Below are 23452 nucleotides of genomic sequence, written 5' to 3'. Positions count from 1 at the left end.
AGGAACCCGTTTCGGCGGCGGCAGCGGCAGCGGCGCTCGGAGACCGAGGAGGATGCGGCGCCGGCTTGCAGAGCCCGGAGCTGCGGCCGCCGCCGGCGAATAGGAGGCGGCGCGCAGCGCGGGCGGTGCTCTGGGCGGGGGAGTGGGGAGCGGGGGGTGGGGGGCGGTGTGGCGAGGAGGCGGCGGCAGGAGCCCTCGCCCGGCCCGGCGCCCGCCCGCCCCACGCTGCTCCGCGGCGCCTTTTCTGCACCCGCCGCTCCGCGGAGCGGGAGCCTCGGCCCTCTGCGCGGCTGCAGCAAGCTGCCCCGCGCCCCGCCAAGCCCCCGCCTTAGGGATGGCAAACTTGCGCCCCGTGGCCGCCTCCGCCAGCGCCGGCCCCCGCTCCTGCTGCTGACGGCGTCCAGGTGAGTGCTCGGCCCCAGACCCCGACCCGGCCCCGCACCGAGCCCTCCTGTCGCGGTCCCGATTTCCGCACCGGCCCGGACTGGGGGCGCTCCCCCAACCCACCTCTGCTGAATTCTCCCCCGCCCGAACTGAGTTCGTTCAGCCTCTATTTACCCACTCTCGTCTCTCTGGGAACTAACAAGCCTGGGGCCGAGGTCCCCTTCATCTCTGGCGAGTCCTTTTTCTGTCCCCCTCCTCCTTACCCATCTCTGCCAAAACCCCTCGCCCCCGCCGCCAGTCCTCACCCACACCTACCCCCATCGCTGTCTCGAGTCTCTCCCTATCTAAGCCTGGATCCAGGGGTGCGCCCTCCCCCTTGATTAGAGCTCCCCTCTCCAACCTGCAGCTCGCCTGTGTCTCCCCGCTTAATTCCCCCTCCTCGTCTGGAGCCGGACCCTGCTCCTCCCCTGCACTTCATCTCTGCACAGAGTCCTTCCTGTCCCCATCCATGCCTGCCCATAGTTACTGCCTTTCCCAGCGCCGGTAACCCAACCATGCTTCCCCTCTTATTTCTGTCCTGATCGCCCCCTCCCCCATATCTACCCGGAGTCCCGCTATCCCTCGCCAGTCTCTGCTGCAAGTCCCCTCCCCCTCAGCCTGGACTTGGGGCCGTGCTCCCCATGTCTGCTCTGAGCCCCCTCCTCTCCAGTCTGGGAACTCGACTGGCCTCGCATCCCTGCCTCCCTTGTCCATCTTTGGTCGGAGTCTCTCTGTCCATCCCCCATCCCTCTCCTCCCACCCCAGGGCATAGAGCTGGGCACCAAACGCACCCTCCCGCAGCCCCGGGGGCTGGCATGATGCGGGGGCGGGGGGGGCGGGTTGTAGGCCGTGAAGTTGGCGGCCACTCCCGCAGTCAGCTCGGTCCGAGGGAAGTCCTCCGCGCCACGGCCAGTGCAGAGCTGGCGAAGGGTCTGGTGCCCGCGGGGGGAGGGGCTCCCGGGCCAAGAGATGCTGCCCGCCTGCCCGCCTCGCCAGCTGCCGGCCGGGCCCCTGGGCGTCCTCTGGCGCCCCCTGCCCGCAGCCCTGGACCCGCCTTCCCCTTTTCCTCCCGCGGGCAACCCTAGGTTTCCGCAGCCCGAGCAGCAGTGGTGGCTGCGGGGCGCTGGGAAGTCCCTGTGGAGAGGAGGCTGGTGGGCGAGGCCCGGTGCCCTCTCTTGCTAGCCGTGCCAGAACAGCCCTGGTTGTCTGGCCTTATCCTCTGGGGATGAGGTGTGGGGTGGGGTGGAGGGCTTATCCCAGCAGCAGTTCAGGGCACAGACCAGCAGGACTGGCCCCTGGATTTGAGGTGCTCTGGTTGGGCTCGTTTGGGCTTTGGGCAGGTGTCCCCAGGAAGCCTCTATCTGTCTACCCCATGGCAGTACTCACTAGGTGGGGGGGGCAAAGGTGGGCTCTGTCTGGCTTGGGCATGGAGTAGGCAGTGGGGGAGTCCACTTGGCCCTGGGACAGAGCAGGGACCTGGGGAGCATCCCCTGAGCTGCCACAGGGGTGAGTGAGGGTCAGTATGAACTCTGCAGGGCTTGCCCTGGTTTGCGGGGGGGGGGGGGGGTGGTGGCCATGAGTGAGGGTCTTCTCTGGACCAAGATTGACAGAGAGATTTCCCCCCTCTTCTTCCCTTCTCTGCCTTCTCTTCTTCTCCTCCCCTTTTCTCTCTCCCTCCCCCATCACTCTTCAGAAGGAAAGAGGTCCAGCCTGGGGTGGGTGTGTGCGGTAGGCATTTCTGTAACCCAGACTGAGGTCCCAGCTAGTCTCTGCCCTCTTCCCTCCCTCCCAACCCCCAGGTAATGGAGCTGAGTAGTTAGGAACTCAGCTTTTTGTTGGATGACCTGGGTTCAAAAGCTGTGTGACCTGGGCAAGCTATATAACCTTTTTGAGCCTCAATTGGCCCTCCATAAAATGGGTCAGTGATAACTGCCTCATATAGTTGCTGGGAGAAATGATATTAGGTTGTTTGTATAGAGTGTCTGGCACCTAGTAATGCTCAACAATGATAGGTATGTTGGGCTGTTTCTCTTCAAGGCCAAGGTCAGGCCCCTCTCCACTCCACTCCTAATCCCAGAGTAGAAATGCAGAACAAGTTCTAGTGACATCGCTCCAACCTCCAAGATAATAAAGCCAGAAAATAGCTTCAGGTCCAGAATGGGTCCAGGGAGCCTTTGACCGTTAGTCTCCTCCCTCCCTCACCCATCCTTCAACACCCCACTAGATTCCTCCGGGATCAGAGGGGCATCAGTGAAAGGCCAAGGCCTCTGAGGTAATGGTTCAAGTGTAGAAGCTGGGGAAGTGGAGGAACCAAGTCAAGGTCCCCAAAGGTAGGCTGCCTCTTGGGGGGGGGCGGCCCACGTGGGAAATCAGTCACAGAGGAGCACATGGGGCACAGAAGAGCCTCTGCCTACTCCCAGGAGGAGAGATGCCAGCAGGAACTTTCCAGGGCAGTTAGCGCTCCGGGTCAGAGTTAGGCGGCGACCTGGCCAGAGGGCCCCAAGAGTTTGAAGAAACCTGGCTTTGGCGGGCAAGGGGGAGAGAGGAGGCTCGAATCCGTGACGTTCTGCTGGCCTGGAAGCCCTCTGGGCAGTGTGGCTGGGCCTGGGTCCCACCGGGGAGTGGTAGCCTCCCAGCCTCCCGCCTGCCGGGGCAGCCCTGACATTGGGGAACAAAAGCTTTCGGTTCCTGTAGCAACGGCGGCTCCAGCTGCTGCAAAGTTCCGGGGAGGCGGGCGGAGGGCGGCTGAGTCACCGACCCCTCCCCCGCCGCCCGCACGCACGGCACCGCCCCCCCCCCTCCCCCGGGGGCTGGGGGCCCGCATCCTAGTGGTGTGTCGGAGGCCCCTGCCCCCCTCGCCAGACGGAGAGACACTCTGCCAGCCGGAGAGGGAGGGGCTGCACTGGGGAGGTTCGCCCCCTCCCCTCGGTCCGGCCCACCAGCTCCCAAGGCTGGATGGAGGGTGTGTGCCTTCCTGGGTGCCAGAGCTCCGAGAGAGGGGTGCTTGAGGACCCCGCCTCCGGCCGATGCAAGGGCAGGGGACCTCGAGGCCCGGGGGTCCCCGCCCGCGTGTCGGTCTGGGCTCCGCCGCGCAGCGAGCGCCCGGGAGGCGGAGGGTGAGTGACGGGCAGGCGAATTGGGGCTGCCAGGTGGATAAACGCGACGGATGTGCGCACCGACGCGCCCCCTCCCCCACCCACCGCCCCTCCCCCGCCCGCGGCCGGGGCTCCCGGCTCCCGCCGCCCGGCGCCCCTGCTCTCAGCTATCAGGAGGCTAGGGGTCGATCTCAGGGATCCCAGAGACCCAGCCCTTGCGCTGAGGTGCCCCTCCCCGCCGCACTACGCCCTATGCCTCCTCCCACCCCAGTCTTGTTTTGGCCCTTCCAGCTGCTGGAAAGCCTCGGAATCCCTCACTGGTGCAGAAGGGAAGCCCAGGCCTGTGGGATCTGGGAGGAAGGGGGCATGAATGTGTTTGGAGAGAGGGTGGGATTCTCAGGTTTGAGGGGGGCAGGGGGGCATCCGGTGAAGGGGGCCTGTGGCTGGAGGAGGGGGTTCTTGAGACTGAGATTGAGCTCCTCACCCATCTCCGCCCAGACAGGTCCTGAAGGAGGTGGCCTACTGATTATCCTCTCCATCAGCCTCCTGACCCAGGAAGTTCTTCCTCGGAGGTGACCTCCATACCCCTCCTGTCTAGCTCTGTGCGTGGAGGGGTCTGTGATCTTCCTGGGCTTGCAGGTGGCAAAGCTACTCTGAGGTTTAGCCCAAAGAGCCTTCAGAGGTACCGACCTCAACTTCAGCAGGAAAGAGGAGAGACTGTGAGGTTCTGAGAAGAGGGAGGGCGAAGGGGAAAGGATGGTGTGAGCGCTCTCCGCATGGCAGGCTCTGTGCTGGGAACTCACCAGGAGGCTGAATGAGAAGGTGTATGCAGTCCTGAGGGCAGGGATCATGTCTCCACTGCACAGAGGGGGACACTCAGGCTCAGGGAGGCTGATCACGGCTCATAACCACCTGAGCTGCCTGTGAGGCCAGGATCCTTCTAGGTCCCTTCCCAGGGGAGGTGGTCTCTGACCCAGCTTGGAATTGGGCTCCTTGCCTTATTTTGTGGATGGGGAGTGATATAAAAAGGGGGCCCTAGAAGGTCTTATGTCACAGCAGGAACAGTGAGAGTCATATACACCCAGGGTGTAATTCCAGAATTGATGTGAGGGGAGGTGTCTGAAGGAGACTGAGTGGAGGAGGGAGCTTGGGCAGGGTTTAGAGGTGGCTCAATTCTGGAGAAGCCAGGCTGTGGCTCTGAAGGATATGGACCTAGTGCTTCTTGATGGGTTGGAGCTATGGACTAGGGAGCAAGGGAGGCTCAGGAGATGGGGCTGGGGGCCTGAGCCCTCAGTTTCAGGAACACCAAGGAAGGAGCAGCAGATCAGATCCTGCCTGATGCTTAGCTGTCATATGCTGAGCTTCAAAAACCCAAATACCTGTGTGTTCACACTAGAGAGTATATTTGCATCTCTGCACGTGTGTATGAGTGTCTGGCTCTTGACAGCCTGGTACATGTGAGTGTGTGCACCTCGTGTGCATTGAGTTCACTCATCTGTGGTTTACTCCGATCTCTGTGCATGTCTGTGTGCATGTGTATCTCTTCACAGGCTGAATGCCTGGCTACACACGTGTCTGTGCATCCATGCTTTTGTGTGCATGTCTGCAGGGCACAGGGGTGTTGGTGTGTTTGTGCATGGAGCTTCCCTGCCCTGCTCTAAGTGGGGGAGACAAGGCCAGTTATAATGAGGCCCCACCTCCCCTCCACTGAGCTACAGCCATGGCCTGAATTTTGCAGCCTGCTTAGAAATAATTGGGGGCAGTGGGGGGATTGGATGTCACTCATCATCAGCTGCTGGCTTCCCTGGTGCCGCAGCAGGCTGGGCAGGCTGAACGGTTTGGCACAGTCATGATGTGGGGTGGGAAGGCCAGGGGTCTGGTCCCTTTTCCAGTTCTGTGCGGGGCAGAGGAGACACAGCCGATACTGACTTCTGCTGAAAAACTCCAGGCAGGTCTTTGGAGGAGGGTGGTGTGGCTCCTTCCTTGTAAATGCGCCTGTCTAGAGCCTGCCTCCCCACCCCGCTGTGGCCCAGGAGGGGCAAATGTGTGTTTGCGCTTGGGGCTTGGGCCTGGTTCAGAGTGGCAACACGTGGGATCTGGGGCAGCGAGGAGTTCCCTGGATGCTGCACAGGAACTGGAATTCTGGGATTCTCATTCCTTTCCCACCCCACCCCCACCCCCCCCCACCCCCCCGCCTCTGACCACTCTTTAGACTCCTGAACAGCCACAGGAAAACCTGTCCCTGGGGAGCAGCTGTGTCCTGGCACAATCTAGCCACACCCTGTGAATTATCCTATGTTTGTGATTCAGTTCCCAGAGCTAATAGCTTGGGACTGAAGTGTGAGGAGCAGAGAAGGGGACAGAGCAGGAAGCTATGTGTGGATACGGGAGAGACCGGGCTGGGGCCTCAGGTCCTGGGCTCCAGTCCCAGCCTGGCTTCTCTCAGGTGATCTTGAGCAGATTGCCTCCCTTCTCAGAGCCTCATCTTTTCTCCTCTAATGTGGAACAACCAGGCTCTGGGGGCCCATCCAGTGCTGTGAGCTATGCTTTGGGCATGGAGGAGGGAGGCAGCGTGGACCCCGCCTGGGGGCAGGGCTGGAAGCGGGGCTGAGCCTGGGCACTACTCTCTGCTACCTGGACAGCTGGGGTGGAGGCTGTGGGCAGTGGCTCTGCCCTGGCCTGGTAGGTGCAGCGCCACCCACCCCCATCCCTTGTCCACTCTGGCGTGACTGCTTTGTGTGTCTGTCAACTTGGGTCCTGGTTGCCCTTCCACACCTGGAGTACATGCACAGCTGCTGGGAGCTCAGCTTAGTGCTTTGGGGGCAGTTAGAAATCAACGGATGCTGGTCTCCACTCCTAGGAGCTTGAAGACTCATGAGATGAGTGAGCTAGCCCTGGGGACATAGCAAGGGCTAGTGGTCACGATTGGGTGACGCAAACTTTCAGGAAGGGGCTGTGGGAGCTAAGAGGAGGGAAATGGCTTGGTGGCCTCCCCGGGGGTAGCAGGCCCTGCGCCAGGCCTTGGAGGATAACACCATGGTGGGAGGGGAAGAGGGGTTAGAGGGGAACAACTGCACCCATTTTGCAGATGCCTCTCCCGCTTGTTTCCAGCAGGAAATCCACAGCAGCGGTAGTCATGACGTTCACACTTGTGATGCCCTCCCATGGGCATGGCTCAGGCTGTGCTCAGTCCCCAGCACACCAGCGGTAACTCCTCCCCTTTCTCTCCCACTCAGTAAAGCAAGTGAGTGAGAATAACAGTGTTCCGGGAATAACCTTGAATTGCTCTGATTTATAAAAAAGCAAATCGTTGTCAAACATCGCTACTTTGACAATTACCTCTGGATTATGTGTGACACGCCTCACAGCTGATCACGACACATTGCGACTGAGAGCAGCAGTTCTGGAGGATACAAGTTGCATGGTGGGGCTGGGGCTGGATCTGAACGTCAGGCCGAGATGCTGGCAGTTGATGGGACCGATGGAGGAACCACAGAATAATAGTCACAACTAGTGTTTCTTAAGGGTTTACGAGATTCCAGACACTCTCCTGAGGGCCTTCATTTCTCAAATAAGGGGCTCAGAGAGGTCAAGTCCCTTGTCTAAGATCACACAGGTGGACCTGGGTGACTTAAAAGAACATAGTGTTCACCACGAGGCCCATGACCTGCAGCTAGCCACAGGAGATTCAGAGCCCATGCTGGCTGCGCCCGGGGCCACTGACCACTGTCTCTCTCCACAGGGCAAGGGACATAGGATGACCCCAGCCTGTCCCCTCTTACTATCTGTGATTCTGTCCCTGCGCCTGGCCGCCGCCTTCGACCCCGCCCCCAGCGCCTGCTCTGCCCTGGCCTCGGGCGTGCTCTACGGGGCCTTCTCACTGCAGGACCTCTTTCCTACCATCGCCTCGGGCTGCTCCTGGACCCTGGAGAACCCGGATCCGACCAAGTACTCCCTCTACCTGCGCTTCAACCGCCAGGAGCAGGTGTGCGCCCACTTTGCCCCCCGCCTGCTGCCCCTGGACCACTACCTAGTCAACTTTACCTGCCTGAGGCCCAGCCCCGACGAGGCGGAGGCCCAGGCTGAGTTGGGGCGGCCAGAGGAGGAGGAGGAGGCCGCGGGGTTGGAGCTGTGCGGCGGTTCGGGCCCCTTCACCTTCCTGCACTTCGACAAGAACTTCGTGCAGCTGTGCCTGTCCGCCGAGCCCTCGGAGGCCCCACGCCTGCTGGCGCCCGCAGCCCTGGCCTTCCGCTTCGTCGAGGTCTTGCTCATCAACAACAATAACTCCAGCCAGTTCACCTGCGGCGTCCTGTGTCGCTGGAGCGAGGAGTGCGGCCGTGCGGCTGGCAGGGCCTGTGGCTTTGCCCAGCCGGGCTGCAGCTGCCCTGGTGAGACAGGGGCCAGCCCCGCTACCACCACGCCTCCGGGTCCTCCTGCTGCCCACACCCTGTCCAATGCTCTGGTGCCCGGGGGCCCAGCCCTACCTGCCGAGGCCGATTTGCATTCCGGGAGCAGCAATGACCTGTTCACCACAGAGATGAGATATGGTGAGTCTGAGCAGGGCCCAGGTGAGGTGGGTGTGTCTGGAGGGCTGATGGTGCCCATCTTGGCGGATACTGGGGCATTCATGTGGTTGTTCACCAATGTCTCCACTGGGTCCAGCCTTGTCCCGGTGTTGGGGTCACCAAAGTGGATTGGGGTCAGACCTCCCTCTTGAAGAGTTTGCAGTCTGGGTGGATGAATGGGGGCATAGACCCCCATAGACAATGCAGTGTGATAAACCCAGGGAGGGGACCCCCTAACTGGGCAGTCAGGGAAGGCTTCCCGAAGGAAGTGATACAAGAACAGAGATCAGAAGGACAAGTGGAAGCAAGCCAAGCCAAAGGAGTGGTGAGGGCATTCCAGGCAGAGGGAGCAGTGTATACAAAGGCCCAAAGCTGGGAATGACGGCGGCGGGCGCTGGCACTGCAAGTTGACAAGTTTGCCTGGAGGCTGGAGTAGGCAGGGCGCAGGGACATCTTCCTGCCCACACGGGTCAGTGGTTTTTGGCTGTGGCCCCAGGGTCAGGGCAGAGGAAGGCACAGAAGAATGTGCCTGGGTGAAGAGGCCTGAGCTTCGAGGCTGCCTTGGAGGGCTGGCCTGGCTCAGCTCCCAGCGTCCCCTGTCTCCCCCGCTCTGGGCCCACGTCTTCTGGGACCAAGGCTGCCAGCTGCTAGAGCTTCCTGCTGACTGGGCAAAAGCTCTTCAAGCCCTTGAGTCCTGCCTGCTCCTGCTCCCACCCAGCTCCCTCAGCCACGGCCACCTTCTGCCAACCCTCCTTCCTGCAGCTTCAAGGCCCCAAGATCCTTGGCTGGGTCCTAAGTGTCTGCTGAACAGGGCTGGGCCAGGGACTGGCCAGGGGTCCCAGGACGTGGGGGTGGGAGGGAGGCAGATCTGGGATCTGGTTTCCAGCTCTGGTACTAACAGGGAGTTCCCGCCCCTCTCTGGGCCTCAGTTTCCCATTTGGGATAACAGATGCTCGCCTACCATTGTGAGGTTGTCATGCAGGGATGGGTCAGAGGGGCGTCTGGATCTGGCTGAGAGCTTTTACAAGGACACAGGGGGTCTCGTGTGAAGGCTGCTAGGAGTATTGGAGGGGTATGATCTGTTCCCATGCCTGCTTTGGAGACAGAACCCGAAAGTTGGGAACTGTCTTTGTTACGTTGAGTAGATCCTTTTTTTTGGCATCAGTTTTTTTGTCTGTAAAATGGGGAGATAGCCTGGTTTAATTAGAGGAGGTGTTTATCATGACAGTAGCCTCTCCCAAGGCTTTGGGGAAGAGCTTCTCAGCCTCCCTCATGAGACATCTGGCATCACACCCATCCATGGCAAATGCCCAGTGGCCTTGTTCTGGCCTCTCCCCTAGGCCAGCTTGGCCTCTCACAGCAGTCGATGAAGCCATCCGAGTGACAGCCAGGCCCTGGGCAGGCTACGGGCCCTGGAGGCTGGCCTGGGATTTAGTGCCTGCAGGAAGAAATTGAATTTTGCTTCTTTGTCGAACATCGGCGGAGAGCACCAGGCGTATATCAGGAGGTTTATGGCTGTTCCTGCCTGGCCGCCACTGCCTGTCACTCTGTGGGGGCCTCCCCCATTGTGCTCGGCAGAGGGCGGGTTCTTTTGTCTGGCTTTCTCTGCGGTCCATCAGCCCAGTGGTTCACAGTGGATGGAGTGAGGCTCTGCCCTCCTGGGCGGGCACCATCCGGGCAGGCTGCCATGTGGAGCACAGAGCCAGGAGCAGCCAGCTGGGCTTGGCTGAAGTCGGAAGCGGGAGTTGGTTGGTAGCCGGGGTGTCTTTAGGGGTCAGAGGGGGCTGGTGACGGGAAGGGCACCATTGTTCCCACCATCATCAGAGCCTCTGCAGAGGCCTCTGGGACTGAGGATGGGTGGAGATTGGATGCTGGTTGTTCCTGGGCATGAAGCCTGGTATCTTCTCTGAGCAGGGAGCCCTGGGCTCCCAACTCATGCCCCTTGTCCTGCTTGGCATATTGCCAGGCTGCTCCATGGGATGGCCTGAAGGGAGGGCTCTTGTAGGGAGTTATGGGGGGCAGGGGTGGTGGTGATGTGGCATCAGCCATTGGCTCACAGGGCACACTGGTGTCCAGAGTTGGGCTGGCACGGCCCCTTCCTCTCCCTTGTCAGGCAAGAGATTCTTCCTCTTTGCCACCTCTTACCTTCTGCCCACCCTCTCTGGGGCAAGAGACGATGGGCACACGACTCAGTTTGTTCCATGCGGCAGGGGGCATCTGAGGGCCAGTGGCATCATCAGGGCCTGGAGCACTCTGTGCCTGGTGGCGGCACCACGTTGGCCAAGCCCTTGGCCTCACCTCCATGCTTCTCTTCACCTCCTCCCCACTGGGCCAGTTGGACACGTACCAGCTGCAGGAGAACTGGCTGGCACATGGAGCTGCTAGCTTGAGGACAAGATTGGTGGGATGGTGGTGAGCAGGTGAGATCCTCATCCCAGCCCCTCTGCCAGGCACTGGGGCAGGGGAGCAGTGCTCCACTTCTCTGGGGCATCCCAGGTAGGATCAACGCAAGGCCAAGCGAGGTGGAGCTGGGTTGGTACTGGAAGAGCGATGAGGCCAGGAGCGGAGTGCCTGGGCCCGCCTCAGAGCTGAGTGCGTTTGACAAGAGGGTACAGACGCCTGTTAATTTCACGCAAACTGCCTTTGATAAATCTCTTGTTATTTTTGGTGAGTTGAGCCATAAATTTGTGCCATCTTGCTGCCGCAATCTGTTAAGTGGGGGGAGAGGAAGAAAGGGAAGGAAGGCAGGAAGGAGCTCCACGGAGGACAGGCACGGAGGCTGGCCGAGGCCGGGGCCGGAAGGCAGGTGGTAGAACTGGTACCAGCTCCAGAGCCCAGCTACAGGGAGCTGGTCGCCAACCTGCAGTTCCTGCCTGCTGACCCTCCAATCCTGAGATGTGGCTGTGCGGGGTGACATCTGGGAGAAAGTGTCCTTCACTCTTGCAGCCCCCTCCCTCCTCTGCCACACTCCCTGCCTCCCCCCAGGGGCACTGTCCCACCCTTGGCTGGTGGCTACTAGCCCACCATCTCCATCATCCAGGCTCCATTCCAGAGGCATGGGCGCCAGGTGAGCCTGCGGTCCCCTGAGTGTCAGGCCTGGGAGGCAAGAATGGGTTCAGATCCCCCCTCTGCCACTGCTGCTGTGTGACTTGGACAAGGCGCTACCCCCTTGGGGCCTCAGGACCCCCCGTTCTCTGCGTGTCACTTCCCTGATTCAGCCCCTAGGGACTCCCCATCGTGGCCCAGACTCCTCAGCCTGGCATTCCAGTCCCGCCCCTGACCCAGCTGCCACCTGCTTTCCCTCTGGTTCTCTCCCACCCTTTCAACGGGGGCTCCTACTGGCCCCAGAACCCCCTGCTTTCTGGCTTCCCTGCCTTTGCTTGGGCTGTTTCCCTCACCTGGAATGCCCTTTGCCCTGGGTTATCCTTTGCCCCATCCTTCCAAGCACAACTCAAGCCCTGTCTCCTCTAGGAAGCTGCCTCTCACCTGCCTAACCCAGTCCTCGACTGGCTTTCTCCTTGACCCTCAGGCTCTGCCATCTTCCTTTGGCCAGCATGGTCTGGTGGCAGAAAGAGGGGCCCTACCTTACCTGACTGTTTGGGGTGCAGACATTGGGGAGGCAGGGCCTCTCTCAGAGTGGGGTTGGGGGAGACCTAGCACATGTGGTATGATTCCTGGAGGATCCTTCCAGCCCAGATCTCTGCTGCTAGAAATCTGTGTGCTCCATCATGGGATGGGGAGTGGGGCACAGACCACCCCCCCACCACCCCCAGACATCTCAGAGGGGACTGAGTCCCAGCCCATCCATCACACACGTCTTCATTTCTTTATCAGAATGGAGTTTATGCCAGGCCTTGGAGCAGCTCTGAGTGAATGAGATCCGAGGTGAAGCAGACACACCTTCTGCCCTCTGGTGGGGGAGAGTGACCACTAGTGTACAGTGGTGGTCAAGGCTACAGGCTGAAGTCACCCAGCCCCAGGTTCAATCCCTGATACCACCACTGACTAGCTGTGTGACAACAGGCGTGTTTCCTCATCCCTATATCATCACCTGTAAAATGGGGATAGTGGAGTTATTCTAAAGAGTAATGGTGAGGATTAAGCAAGAGAATGTGGGTTAATGCTTAGCACAGTGCCTGGCACATGGTAAATCCCTGATAAATAGTTGTGTGTTGTCATAACTTAGTGTAATAGGTATGAATGTATGTGCTGGATGTCAAAAGAGGAGGAAGAGTGAGGGATTAAACCACAAAGGGGTGGGAAGGTGGTCTAAAGAAGGTGATTCTGAGTTGGGTTTTGAGGAGTGAATAGGAATTCACTAGCCTGTGAATTTTTTTCTTCAAATCGAATCGCTTTTGAAATTTAATACATTACAAAGAAATTTCATATCATCAATGGAAAAAGAGTATCACTTATCTGAAATAGAAGATAACCAAAGAAACAACAAATTCTAGCTAGACGTTCATCCCTCCTCTCAATTTGTTAGAAAGAGAAATTAGCACGTACTGGGGATGTGTTAAAGTCTCGGACTGCACAGAGACCTTCTTTCTCATGCACTTGGAAGGATTAAAAGTGAGGTGACCATATAATTTATCATCTGAGCCGGGACATTTTCGAGGTTATAAATGGGGGGAGGGGGTACTATTAATTCCATCAGGGTTATAGGCCTAAATCAGACTATCCCAGGCAGATTGGCAAATAGTCACTCTACTAAAATGAGACCTGGAAAGGGGATCACTTCCTCAGTCCGTGACCCAGTGTTATTTTATGACACATTTGTGAGCCTCCCCAAGTCATTTCCCGGTGCAAGGGGAAGGGCTCTCAAGGTAAAGGAAGCAGCCTGTGCCAGGGCGTGGAGTGTGAACATGCTGAGGACAGGGGGCTGTAGTAGACCAGCCTTTACCAGATGGTAGCCCCAGTGGTGGGAGATGGGGCCAAGGCTCTGACTGCTGCACCCAGACACTGGGACCTCACCCTGTTGGCCAAGGGCTTTAAGGCAGCAAGAAGTTGGGCGGCGTGGGGGAAGAAGGATGAGTCGGACGCGGTCCCTGCTCTCGAGGAGCTCCTGGCTACGTGGGGGAGGTGGCAGAGACCCAGTTAGCTCTGTTGGGAGGCTGGGCAGATAGGCCAGCAGCCTGGGGAGGAAGTCATTGGAAGGGGACTGGCGTTCTGGCTGGGTGTACCCAGTTGCATGGGACTGCACAGGCAGAGTCTAGAATTTACAAGAGCCACCTTCCTCTGCCCCGGCCCCCCTGGGGTCCTGATGTTCTGCTGGGGCTGGGGAGCCATGGAGGGACATGACAGAACCGTGTTTCAGGGGGATCAGTTGGTGCCTACTTGGGGCTCTAGGGCCAGCCTCAGGGAGGATGCAGAGACCCTGGGGAGGGAGGACTGCTTTGTAAATTGCACTGCTCTCTCCCCGTGGAAGTGGTGATTATCATGGTTGTTTTTAACACATTCATGACAAAGGAGGCTGAGGGGGCTGGGCTGTGTGGAGTTTGGGGGGCAGGGTCTGCGGAGCATGGGGTAGCAGGTGTGTGCAGTCCTGCTCAGATGGCAAAGTGCCTGTGCCCACCCTGCCTGCCAGTGTCAGGGGTGAGACCAGAGTGGTCCTGTGTGGTTAGGGTGGAGGAACCCTCAGGGATATTTGGTGTTTGCTGAATGCCTGTCTTGTGTCTGGCAGCTCAGAGCTGGGCCGTCTGTGCAAGAGGTCAAGGGAGATTGAAACCCTCCCTCAGGGGCCAGGAGAGGGATTAGCACAGGATACTCACAGCTATAGCAGAAGAAGGGACCTGCACACCCAGACCTCTGTGTAGTCAGCCTAGGGAGGCTTCCTGGAGGAGGTGGCATTTGAAATCTAGAAGATTTTGACAGATTGAGGTAGAGGAAGGGCGTTCCAAGAGGAGGGAACACCATTAACAGATGAGTGGAAGGAGGAAAGCATTTGCATGTTCAAGGGATAACAATAAGGGAATGGCAGCTCCTTTCATTGAGAGTTTATTATGCTCCAGGTGATCCGTATCTCTCATCATTTAATTCTCATGATGAATTAGGAAGTGTCACCTCTATTCTCAGTTGGAAAATTTTAAGCTCAGAGAGGTGAGGTGACTTGCCCAACGGCACACAGCAAGACTATGCAGACTTGGGAATCAGACCTGCATTTGTCTGGCTCCCAAATCTACATCCTTCCCACTGACCCACACGGCCTCACAGTTTGGCTGCCTGGTGGGGAGGGGAAAACAGGACCGGACAGGTCAACAGGGACCAGAGCATGCCAGGCTCAGAGGTTTACTGTGGTGGTAGCAGTGGGGAGCCACTGACGGTTTCTCAGCAGGCGAGTGTGTGTGGCTGGGCTTCCAGAGGACCACTTTGGAGCCTACAAGGGAGAATCAGTCTCGCCTGGCGGACGCGGGGCGTAGATGCTCAAAGGAACAATTAGGAAGAGATTTGAAAACGAGAATAGAGGCAAGTACGTGGGGGGCTGTGGGGAGGCGAGGGAGTAACTCGGGGTCCCATGGGAATCAGAGAAGCCGTCTCTGAGGAGGTCCAAGTTGAATTGCATTTTGTCAGAGCCAGCGCAGTTCAGCATAAAGTGGCCTCTGGAATCAGGCAGGCCGGAGTTCGAATCCCACACCAGCCTCTCTCCAGGATGAGACCTTGGAGCCTCATTAGTACCTCATTAGTAAAATGGGAGAACCTGCCCTAATGAGGATTAAATGAGGTAACGTAGAGCATGCAGTGACTGGCACATAGGAGGTGTGTAGTAAATTATCTCCTACAGGGTTATTCAAAACAAAACAGAACAGTTTAGAGATCATCCGGGGTTGAGCGGGGAAGCGGGTCCCAGGCAGCAAGCAGCCAGGTGGGAAAGCTGACAGGTGGTGGGGCTGGGAGCACCAGAGTCCCTGGTCCAGTCAGCTCACGGCGCCCACTGAGTGGGACGCTCAGGAGGTCTGGGGGTGCTCACACCCCTTCCTGGACCCCTCCTTGTCCTCTTGGCCCATCTTTCTCTCACACCTGCCCTGGTCTGGGCCCGGAGCTGGCAGGGGCCTGCACGTGGTGTATGCTGAATAAACGTTTGTTTCAGTGGCTGACACCTCTGGTCTTATCTGTCTTCTTCCCCTGCAGGGAGAACTGGCCTTCCTCAGAGGGGGGTAGGTGGGGAGGGGAGGGCAGTCAGTGCAGGCCCCGGCTGTGTGGCCTTGGGCTTGTCCCTTCCCCTCTCTGGCCCAGCCCAGGAGGCTAGGAGAGGGGCTCAAGAGCTGGACCTGGGACATGTTCTGATTTTCAAATGGGGTGGATTCTAGAAACTACTGATACCACCTCTGGTTATATGGCGGGGCTGGCCAGCAAACAGGTGGTGAGTGGTCAGTAGAGGATGGGGGCACCACAGGAAGCAGTGTGAGTCCACGACAAGCAAGTCAGGCTGGTCTCTCACGTGGCCGCATTTGATGGGCTTACTGGATGCCAGGCCAGGGATGGGAGGGGTTGCCACCCACAACAGTAATGGCCAAGACGCCAAAAAGGAGCTGGATGAGAAGACTCTTGACTGGATTTGCAACAGGTCAAATGGTATCTCCAGAGTGTTTATTAATAAATGGATGTCAAGCTTGGGGTGGTCTAGGTGGCGGGCTGCAGGTCAGAGCTGATACTCAAGATGACAAACGACCATTTCCAATGACCCGCATGGGGTGGGGGAAGCTAGGAGCAGCATGTTCATCGGTGTTTATTGCTGTTTCTCTGGGCCGGATTCTGTGCTGGTGTTCATGTGGTCAGGGAGATGGCTCACACAGCCTTTCTTCAAAGGGTTCTCGGATGGGGGGTAATTCAGACAGCAGATGGAATCATCTGTGATGAGTGGGCATGTAGAAGAGGGGGCAGCCAACTGCAGGGGAGTGAGGGATAAGGAAGACTTCGCCTACAAGAGGTCATTTGAGGTGGGTTTTGAAGGTCAAGTAGGAGTTTTCCAGGTGAAGAAGGTGGGGAACAAGTGGGTTTGAGAGGTTTGAGAGGAGATGATGATCCTATTTTGGACACGCCGAGTTTGAGGGCCCACCCCGCCCCCCACCTCGTCAGGGGACCTGTTCAGGAGGCAGGAAGCTATACAGGAGTGAAGCACAGGTTCAGTGGGTGGCGCAATGACTTCAGAGCAGCCATTCAGAGGGGGTTAATGAAGCCTGGGGGGGGCGGTGTTGTCCTGTGAAAACAGGACAAAGCGTGGATGCCTGACGTGGGAAGCAGCATGAAAACAGACCGGTCAAGGAGGCAGGGCAGAGGTAGCAGGAAGCCAGGCGAGTCAGGGAGGGGAGTGTTTCAGGGCTGGAGAGTCAGCAGGGCGAAATGCTGCCAAGGGGTCGGGCGGGACGAGGCCTGCAAAGCGTCCATAGGATTTAGCAACAAGGAGGGCACTGATGACTCTGTCAAGAACGGTTTCAGCAGAAAGATGTGGTCAGAAGCCAGACTGCAGTGGATTTACCAGGCAAGGTGACATCTGAGCCAGGACGTGAGTGGCAGGTGAGAAACTGGAGTGCCAGCTGTGGACCACTCATTGATGGTGAAGAGGAGCCGAGGGCAGTAGCCAGAGAAGGCAGGAGAGTCAGAGGAGGGCCCCTCTGAGAACGGGAAGGGCCTAGATCTGTTCCCAGGCTGCCACGAGGAGAATGCTGACGAAATGCTGATGAGAGGAGATGATGGGTGGAGCCCTCCCCGAGAAGGTAGGCGGGAGGAATAGAAGGCAGCACTGGGATGAGGGGCTGGTCTTTGTGAAGACAAGGGCTCCAGGAAAGTTGGGAGTTGGAGGGGTGAGGCAAGAAGTCGGGATGGGGGCGCTCCCGTGTCATAGCTTCTGCTTTCTCTGTAAAGGAGCTTGTTGCAGAGAGGGAGTGGGCGGAGATGGGCTTGAGGAGAGAGGTCAAGGTCTGGCACAGCCCGCCGAGGTGGGGGACAGGGAAGGCAGGGAGCCCTGCTCGGCCATCGGATGTGCATCCCTGAATCTGTCGTGGTGGCAGTTGGCACAGCTGTAGATTTCTTTAGCAGCCTGGGGGTGGGCGTGGAGAAGGCGGTTTGTCACAGTCTCCAGGGCTGGGGACTGGCTGAGCGGGTGTGGTGGAAAGCCTGGGTGAGGGGATTCAGGAGCTGCCAGGCATGGTTCCAGCACCTTCTCTGTGGTCTTGATAGAGGCAGGGCCCAAAGTGAGGCCAGGAGCGATGGCAGATGCTGTTCAGAGGGAGGAGGCCCAGGGGGCTGAGGGATGGTGGCACGTGAGGGTGCTGAAGTGGTGGAGGTGTTGAGGGAAGGGAAGATGGTGAAAATAAACCAGATAGTTGCTGCCTTCTGAGCATTCCCCATGTCCAAGCAGGGTGCTGAGGGCTTCATGATCTCCTGTCAGGAAGTCCTGAGGTCAGCCCTCAGGGTAGGGGGTATTCTGAGTATTGTTCTACAGAAGTCAGAAAACAGGGTCAGAGAGGCAAAGACACTTGCCCATGGTCACACAGCTGATCCGTGTCCACGCCCCAGTTGGGACCAGGGTTGCCTGACTCTGAAGGTGTCCTGTGGGGTGGGAAGACGCAGGTTTCAGAGATGGTGGAGCAGTTTCGGGGATGATGAAGATCAGGTCCTGGGACTAGTGGCTGAAGTGGAGGGAAGGGCCCAGGAGTGGATGAGACCAGAGACTGGGCTGAGTGGCAGCTCAGGGCCCCCTGGACAGCAGGTTTGCTCAGAGTGGCCACTCTTCACGCCTGGTGAGGAAGAGCTTTCTCTCAGACGCAGGGCCTGGACTGGGCGGCAGGGGGCAGGAAGAGTACAGCCTTCTTGGGTTCCTTCCAACACAGAGTACCTGTTCGGTGCTGACCTGGTGTTCAGAAATAGGAGAGGGCCTGGGAGTGGGGGAGAGGAGTACCTTCTAGTCTGGGGACAGCGTGGGCTGAGCCCTGTCCCAAAATGCTGTTCCGATCCCACCTGCCCAGCAGCCTCTACGTGGGCTGGGTCTTTCTCCCCTGTACTCCTGTCTGCCACCATCCCCGCTACCCAGCCTGTGGGAGAGGGCCTGATGAGCTCACGTCTGAGCAGGAGGGCCTGGCTTTGGAGAATGGGAGCTCCCAGCCTCTCCTCCAGAGCTGGCAGTGCTTCCGAGGCCTAGACCAGACACAGAAATCGGGCAGCCAAGAGCCCGGTGAGGCGGGGGCCGAGGCGGCAGCAGCAGATCCCAGAGCACCTCCTGCTCGCTGGCCACAGGGCGGTGGGGAGTAGGGTCTGCTGGATGGAGGCACCTGCCCCAGGCCCTTAGGTCTCAGAGGAGCAGCGTTCTGACCTGTGCCTCCGGGTTACAGTCCAGTGCTGCTTGGGGAGCAGAATCTGCGCCCCAGGCCCAGCCCCTGGCTTGGCATGAGTCGTGTCCCAAGCTTACGGAGTGGTCACAACTGCTCACCTTGGCTGTTTGTCTGCCTTAGGGTCAGCCCTGTGAGGGGAAAGAGACTGGACTTGAGGCTTTCCAAGCTGTGTGATATTGGGCAAGTCACTTCCCCTCTCTGGGCCTCAGTTTTCTCATCTTTAAACGGAGGTGATGGTCCCTACTTCCCAGGGGAGGGTTAAGGAGATAGGTAGGGACAGTACTTGGCACAGAAGCCTCCCAGAGCTCATTAATATGAGCGGCCACTCCTCTCCAGTCTCCCCCAGTTTGGCTGAGGCAAGAGGAAAAGACAGTCGTGAGGCTGTAGGCAAGCCCTGTGTGGCCTTCTGAGCCTCAGTTTCCTTATCTGTAAAATGGTGGTGGTGGGGCAGGGGGCAGGACGTGATGCTCTTTCAGCGTCACCTGCAGTTGGTTCCAGACTCTCTGGCTGAGGGCGAGCAAGGCTGCCCTCTCTGTGCCACCTTGGCGGGACTGAGCTGGCCTCTGCTGAGCCCCTGCCACCACCTCCGTGTTCCAGGTGAGGAGCCGGAAGAGGAACCGAAGGTGAAAACCCAGTGGCCAAGGTCTGCAGATGAGCCTGGGCTGTACATGGCGCAGACAGGTAACTCGGGCCCGCCTCCCTTCCTCTGTGGCGGGGGCCCGACTCTGTGGCGTCTGGTGGCATGTGTGCTTGGCGTGTGCCCGTCTGTGTCTATGTCCTGGAGCTCAGTCGTGTCTCTCTGCCATGCGAGGCCTGTGGGCAGGGCTGGATTGCCTCCTGGAGAGCCTGTCACTTGGGGTCAGGGTAGGAGGATTCCTATGAGACTGAGTGCTTGGGAGATGCCCCCTGCCGCCGACGCTGTCCCTCTCTCGTAGGCGACCCAGCGGCTGAGGAGTGGTCCCCGTGGAGCGTGTGTTCCCTGACGTGTGGGCAGGGCCTGCAGGTGCGGACCCGCTCCTGCGTGTCCTCCCCCTATGGGACCCTGTGCAGCGGGCCCCTGCGGGAGACCCGGCCCTGCAACAATTCAGCCACCTGCCCAGGTATGCCCGTCCTCCCCGCCCAGTCTGCCTGCAGGGTCGGGTCCTGCCTGGGACTCAGGCAAGTTCATCTTCCAAAGATGGTTGGCTGCCTCCTCCTTTCATTCAGCAAACTTGACTGTCCCCCCAACCCCCACCGTGCCCAGCCCCGCACAGGGCATCGGGGACACAGATGAATCAGACCAGGGCCCGCACCAGCAGGCTTGGTTCTGGGCACATCACTCCCCTGATGCCTACGTCCTGGTAATCAAGGCTTGTCTTTTTACCCTCACCGCCTTCCGTGTTCCCTATGCTCTGGCCACACCAGCACCTCTTGCACTTTCCCACCACCCTGCACTTGCCTATTCTCATCCTATCCCCTCCACCTCTACCTTGGCTATTAAAATTCAGCCTGTCCTTCAAGATCTAAGAGAAATGCCACTTAAAAAAAAAAAAATGAAGCTTTCTCTGACCATCCCCTCCCTCCTCTGACTCCCTATCCCACTCCCCAGGGAGCCTCCCCTAGACCCTGAAGCCTTCCTCAGTTCAGCATGGAGTTGTTGAGAATGTGCATGTGCCTGTGGGGACTGCCTGTCCGTCAGGAGGGGCTCGGCAGCTTCAGCGGGTCCTGCCCCTTGTGCCTGAGGGAGTGCAAGTGGTACCTAGGCCAGATCAGCTCCTGGCTGGGAACTTAAAGTAGGGCTACCTGGGAAGGGGTCTTGGCAGCTGGGGGTGTGCCAGGAGCTTGCAAAGGGGTGGGGCAAAGCCATGTTCCAATGTGAGCTCTTTGTGTCAGTGTCCACGTAGAGGGTCATGTCTATTTGTGTGTCCCTGTGCTTGGGGTGGGGAGGGGCATTCTCTTGCCCCAGGCCTGCCATGTTGGATTCTTGCTCTGGATCTGGGGTGGGGAGGGATGGGGATGGGGTAAGATGGGGTAGATCTTGAGCCCTTTCCTGGGCTTTCCTGTGCCCCCAGGAGAGGAGGACCCCTGGCTCCCCTCCTGGGTTGATTCTAGTCTCCCCGTCCGGGTGTCCACAGGCAGTGTCCTGTGGGAGTTGGGACTAGAAGTCTGTGTCTTCCACATCCCCACCCCCCACAAAGGGCGGAATCCTGGGGCCCAGGGCAGATCCAATGAGGAGCGGTGGCAGAGCTGCCGGAGCTCCTGATTGGTGGGCGGGTGGGCAGTGGGCGGGGCCAAGGTGCCGCCCAGCCACCGGCCACGTGCTTCCTTGCAGTGCACGGCGTGTGGGAGGAGTGGGGGTCCTGGAGCCTGTGCTCCCGCAGCTGCGGGCGGGGGTCCCGGAGCCGGATGCGGACCTGCGTGCCCCCCCAGCACGGCGGCAAGGCCTGCGAGGGTCCCGAGCTGCAGACTAAGCTCTGCAGTATGGCCGCCTGCCCGGGTCAGTAGCACCCGTGGGCTTCCAGGCGGTCGCTGCCCAGCCGGGTGGGGGTCGGGAAAGGGGAGGAAGTCAGGTCCAGTGCCCTGCCCCTGGGGGAACCCCAGTGAGCTTTGACCAAGCATGGGGAGACTGGCAGAGTCTACCTGCCAGCGTGGGAGGTGACCTGGCCCAGCCTACTTGGAGTTGGCACCCTGTGATTCCATCTAAAGGGGGCTGCTTGCCAGTGCCCCTTCCCCTGAGCCCTGGACTACCCTTGTTGTTCATAGCACTTCGGTGCTCATGGCCAGCTGGGCTGTGAGGGGACACAAAGCTGGGCTTACATGTGGGCAAAGATCAGAAGGTGGCCCGGGGCCCGTTTCCCTAGCCAGAAGAGAGCGCGTGCCTCAGTGCTGAGTGGAGAGGGGTCCTCTGTTCCTGGAGCTGGTGGCAGGCAGGCAGGCCCAGGCCCAGGCACCACCAGCTCCCTCCAGCCCCGCTTCATCCACCCCTCTCCAGTGGGTCTGGCCTTATTTAAATCTGAATGCCATCTCCCTGCGGTGCTCTGCCCTGACGCATCCCCACACCCCTTGCTCAACAGCCAACCCTGCTTGTGTCTCCCCATGCAGTGGAAGGCCAGTGGCTAGAATGGGGTCCCTGGGGCCCGTGCTCCATGTCCTGTGCTAATGGGACCCAGCAGCGCAGCCGGAAATGCAGTGTGGCGGGCCCAGCCTGGGCCACGTGTACCGGGGCCCTCACTGACACCCGGGAGTGCGGCAACCTTGAGTGCCCGGGTGAGTGCACGGCATAGGGCGGGCAGGTGGCGGCCCTGGCCCAGGGGGCGCCTGGGGCCACTCACGCCCCCCATCTCTGCAGCCACAGACGGCAAGTGGGGGCCGTGGAACGCGTGGAGCCTATGCTCCAAGACATGTGACACAGGCTGGCAGCGCCGTTTCCGCATGTGCCAGGCCACAGGCGCTCAGGGCTACCCCTGCGAGGGCACCGGAGAGGAGGTGAAGCCCTGCAGTGAGAAGAGGTGTCCAGGTATTGCCCACCGGACCCTGGGGCTTGGGGGGCAAGTGCCTGGGCCTGGCTGAGCCCCTCTGCTGTACCAACAGCCTTCCACGAGATGTGCAGGGACGAGTACGTGATGCTGATGATGTGGAAGAAGGCGGCTGCTGGAGAGATCATCTACAACAAGTGCCCCCCCAACGCCTCAGGTGAGGGGCGGGTGGCTCTCCCTGCATGCCTCCCACACCCGCCATTCTTGCCGCTCCCTTCCAGGCCCCCAGCCTCTTTGAGCCTCCATCCTGAGGTGTGGAGTGAAGTGGGTGAGAGCTCGGCCCCCACACCCAACCCTCTGTCCTGTCCCCATGCAGGGTCTGCCAGCCGCCGCTGTCTCCTCAGTGCCCAGGGCGTGGCCTACTGGGGGCTGCCCAGCTTTGCCCGCTGCATCTCCCACGAGTACCGCTACCTGTATCTGTCAGTGAGTGCACCCTGCTGGGCTGGGGCGACACAGGATCTGTCCCAGACTCTGGTGGGCGTGGAGGGAGCTTGATTCTTGCTCGTGCCCATGTGCCTTGGCGTACATACAATGTGCCCACTAATACCTGCCTGTGCCTCTCCTTGTCTGACAAACTCCTACTCATCCCTCAAGGCCTGACTCTCAGATGTCTTCCCTTATCCCCAGTGCCTCCCCCTGGGTTCCTACAGCCCCCTGAGCTTCTCAGTCATTAGGTGTTATGAGTGCTCATCACAATGTCTGTGTCCTGTGAGACTGGGAGCTCCTTGAAAGCAGGGACAAAGTTGAAATTATTTTTATGTCCCCAGTGCCCAGCCCAGGGCCTGCCATGGGGTAAGAATGTTGTTAGCGAACGTGGCCTGTGTGTACTCGTCTGACTGTAACCGGTATTTGTTGTGTTTGTGCTTGGAGCTTGTATTTGAAAGAGAGAGAGAGAGAGCGCATTACACTCCAGCGTGTGATGACCTCTTTGGATTAGGGAGGTGCCTTGTCCCTCAACTGTGCTTGTCATCTTTTATATGTATATCTGAGCTCCTCCTTTCTTTTGCTGTTCCTATTTAAGTCTTTACGTATCTTTGGGGATTCTCTGTCTTTATGGGTTTCTTTCTTAGACTCTGTCTCCCCATGATCCCTTTGAGCATCTCTATCTGACCCTTTCCCTCTGGATGCAAGTGGTGGGTGGACTGGAGTGGGATGGGCCAGGGGCGGGTCCCGGCTCTTGACACTCTGGTGACAGCAGCCTACCTGTCACTGGCAGCTTCGGGAGCACCTGGCCAAGGGGCAGCGCATGCTGGCGGGCGAGGGCATGTCACAAGTGGTGCGGAGCCTGCAGGAGCTGCTGGCCCGGCGCACCTATTACAGTGGGGACCTGCTTTTCTCCGTGGACATTCTGAGGAATGTCACTGACACCTTCAAGAGAGCCACCTATGTGCCCTCGGCTGATGACGTGCAGGTACCCTCTACCCTGTCAAGAGGAAGGAGGGCTGAAGGTTCAGAAGCCCTAGATTGAAGGGGGAGGCCGAGCCCGTATAGCAGAGTCCGTGGGGGTGTGGCAGGTGTGGCTCTGG

At 59.2% G+C, this 23452-nt stretch overlaps 1 protein-coding gene across 13 annotated transcripts in view; it reads left to right on the top strand.

Annotated features, from left to right (window-relative positions):
* Positions 1 to 23452, top strand: part of ADGRB2 (adhesion G protein-coupled receptor B2) — a 59901-nt gene that overhangs the window by 23279 nt on the left and 13170 nt on the right. For 4 of the 13 annotated variants that reach the window (XM_057532725.1, XM_057532710.1, XM_057532720.1 and 1 more), the window contains exons 1-10: positions 3247 to 3539; positions 7261 to 8065; positions 19009 to 19092; positions 19347 to 19511; positions 20723 to 20887; positions 21493 to 21657; positions 21740 to 21907; positions 21982 to 22083; positions 22243 to 22349; positions 23143 to 23337. In XM_057532725.1, the coding sequence (XP_057388708.1) occupies positions 3450 to 3539; positions 7261 to 8065; positions 19009 to 19092; positions 19347 to 19511; positions 20723 to 20887; positions 21493 to 21657; positions 21740 to 21907; positions 21982 to 22083; positions 22243 to 22349; positions 23143 to 23337 (2046 nt within the window). In that variant the 5' untranslated portion in view covers positions 3247 to 3449. Of the gene's footprint in view, positions 1 to 146; positions 405 to 3246; positions 3540 to 7260; positions 8066 to 19008; positions 19093 to 19346; positions 19512 to 20722; positions 20888 to 21492; positions 21658 to 21739; positions 21908 to 21981; positions 22084 to 22242; positions 22350 to 23142; positions 23338 to 23452 lie in introns of those variants that run through there. The other 9 variants (XM_057532733.1, XM_057532755.1, XM_057532730.1 and 6 more) reach the window with 6 other exon arrangements.

Source organism: Balaenoptera acutorostrata, chromosome 1, assembly GCF_949987535.1.
Source record: "Balaenoptera acutorostrata chromosome 1, mBalAcu1.1, whole genome shotgun sequence".
Lineage (NCBI taxonomy): Eukaryota > Metazoa > Chordata > Mammalia > Artiodactyla > Balaenopteridae > Balaenoptera > Balaenoptera acutorostrata.
Note: the sequence above shows the minus strand (reverse complement) of the source record. Positions and strands in the feature narration are given on the sequence as shown.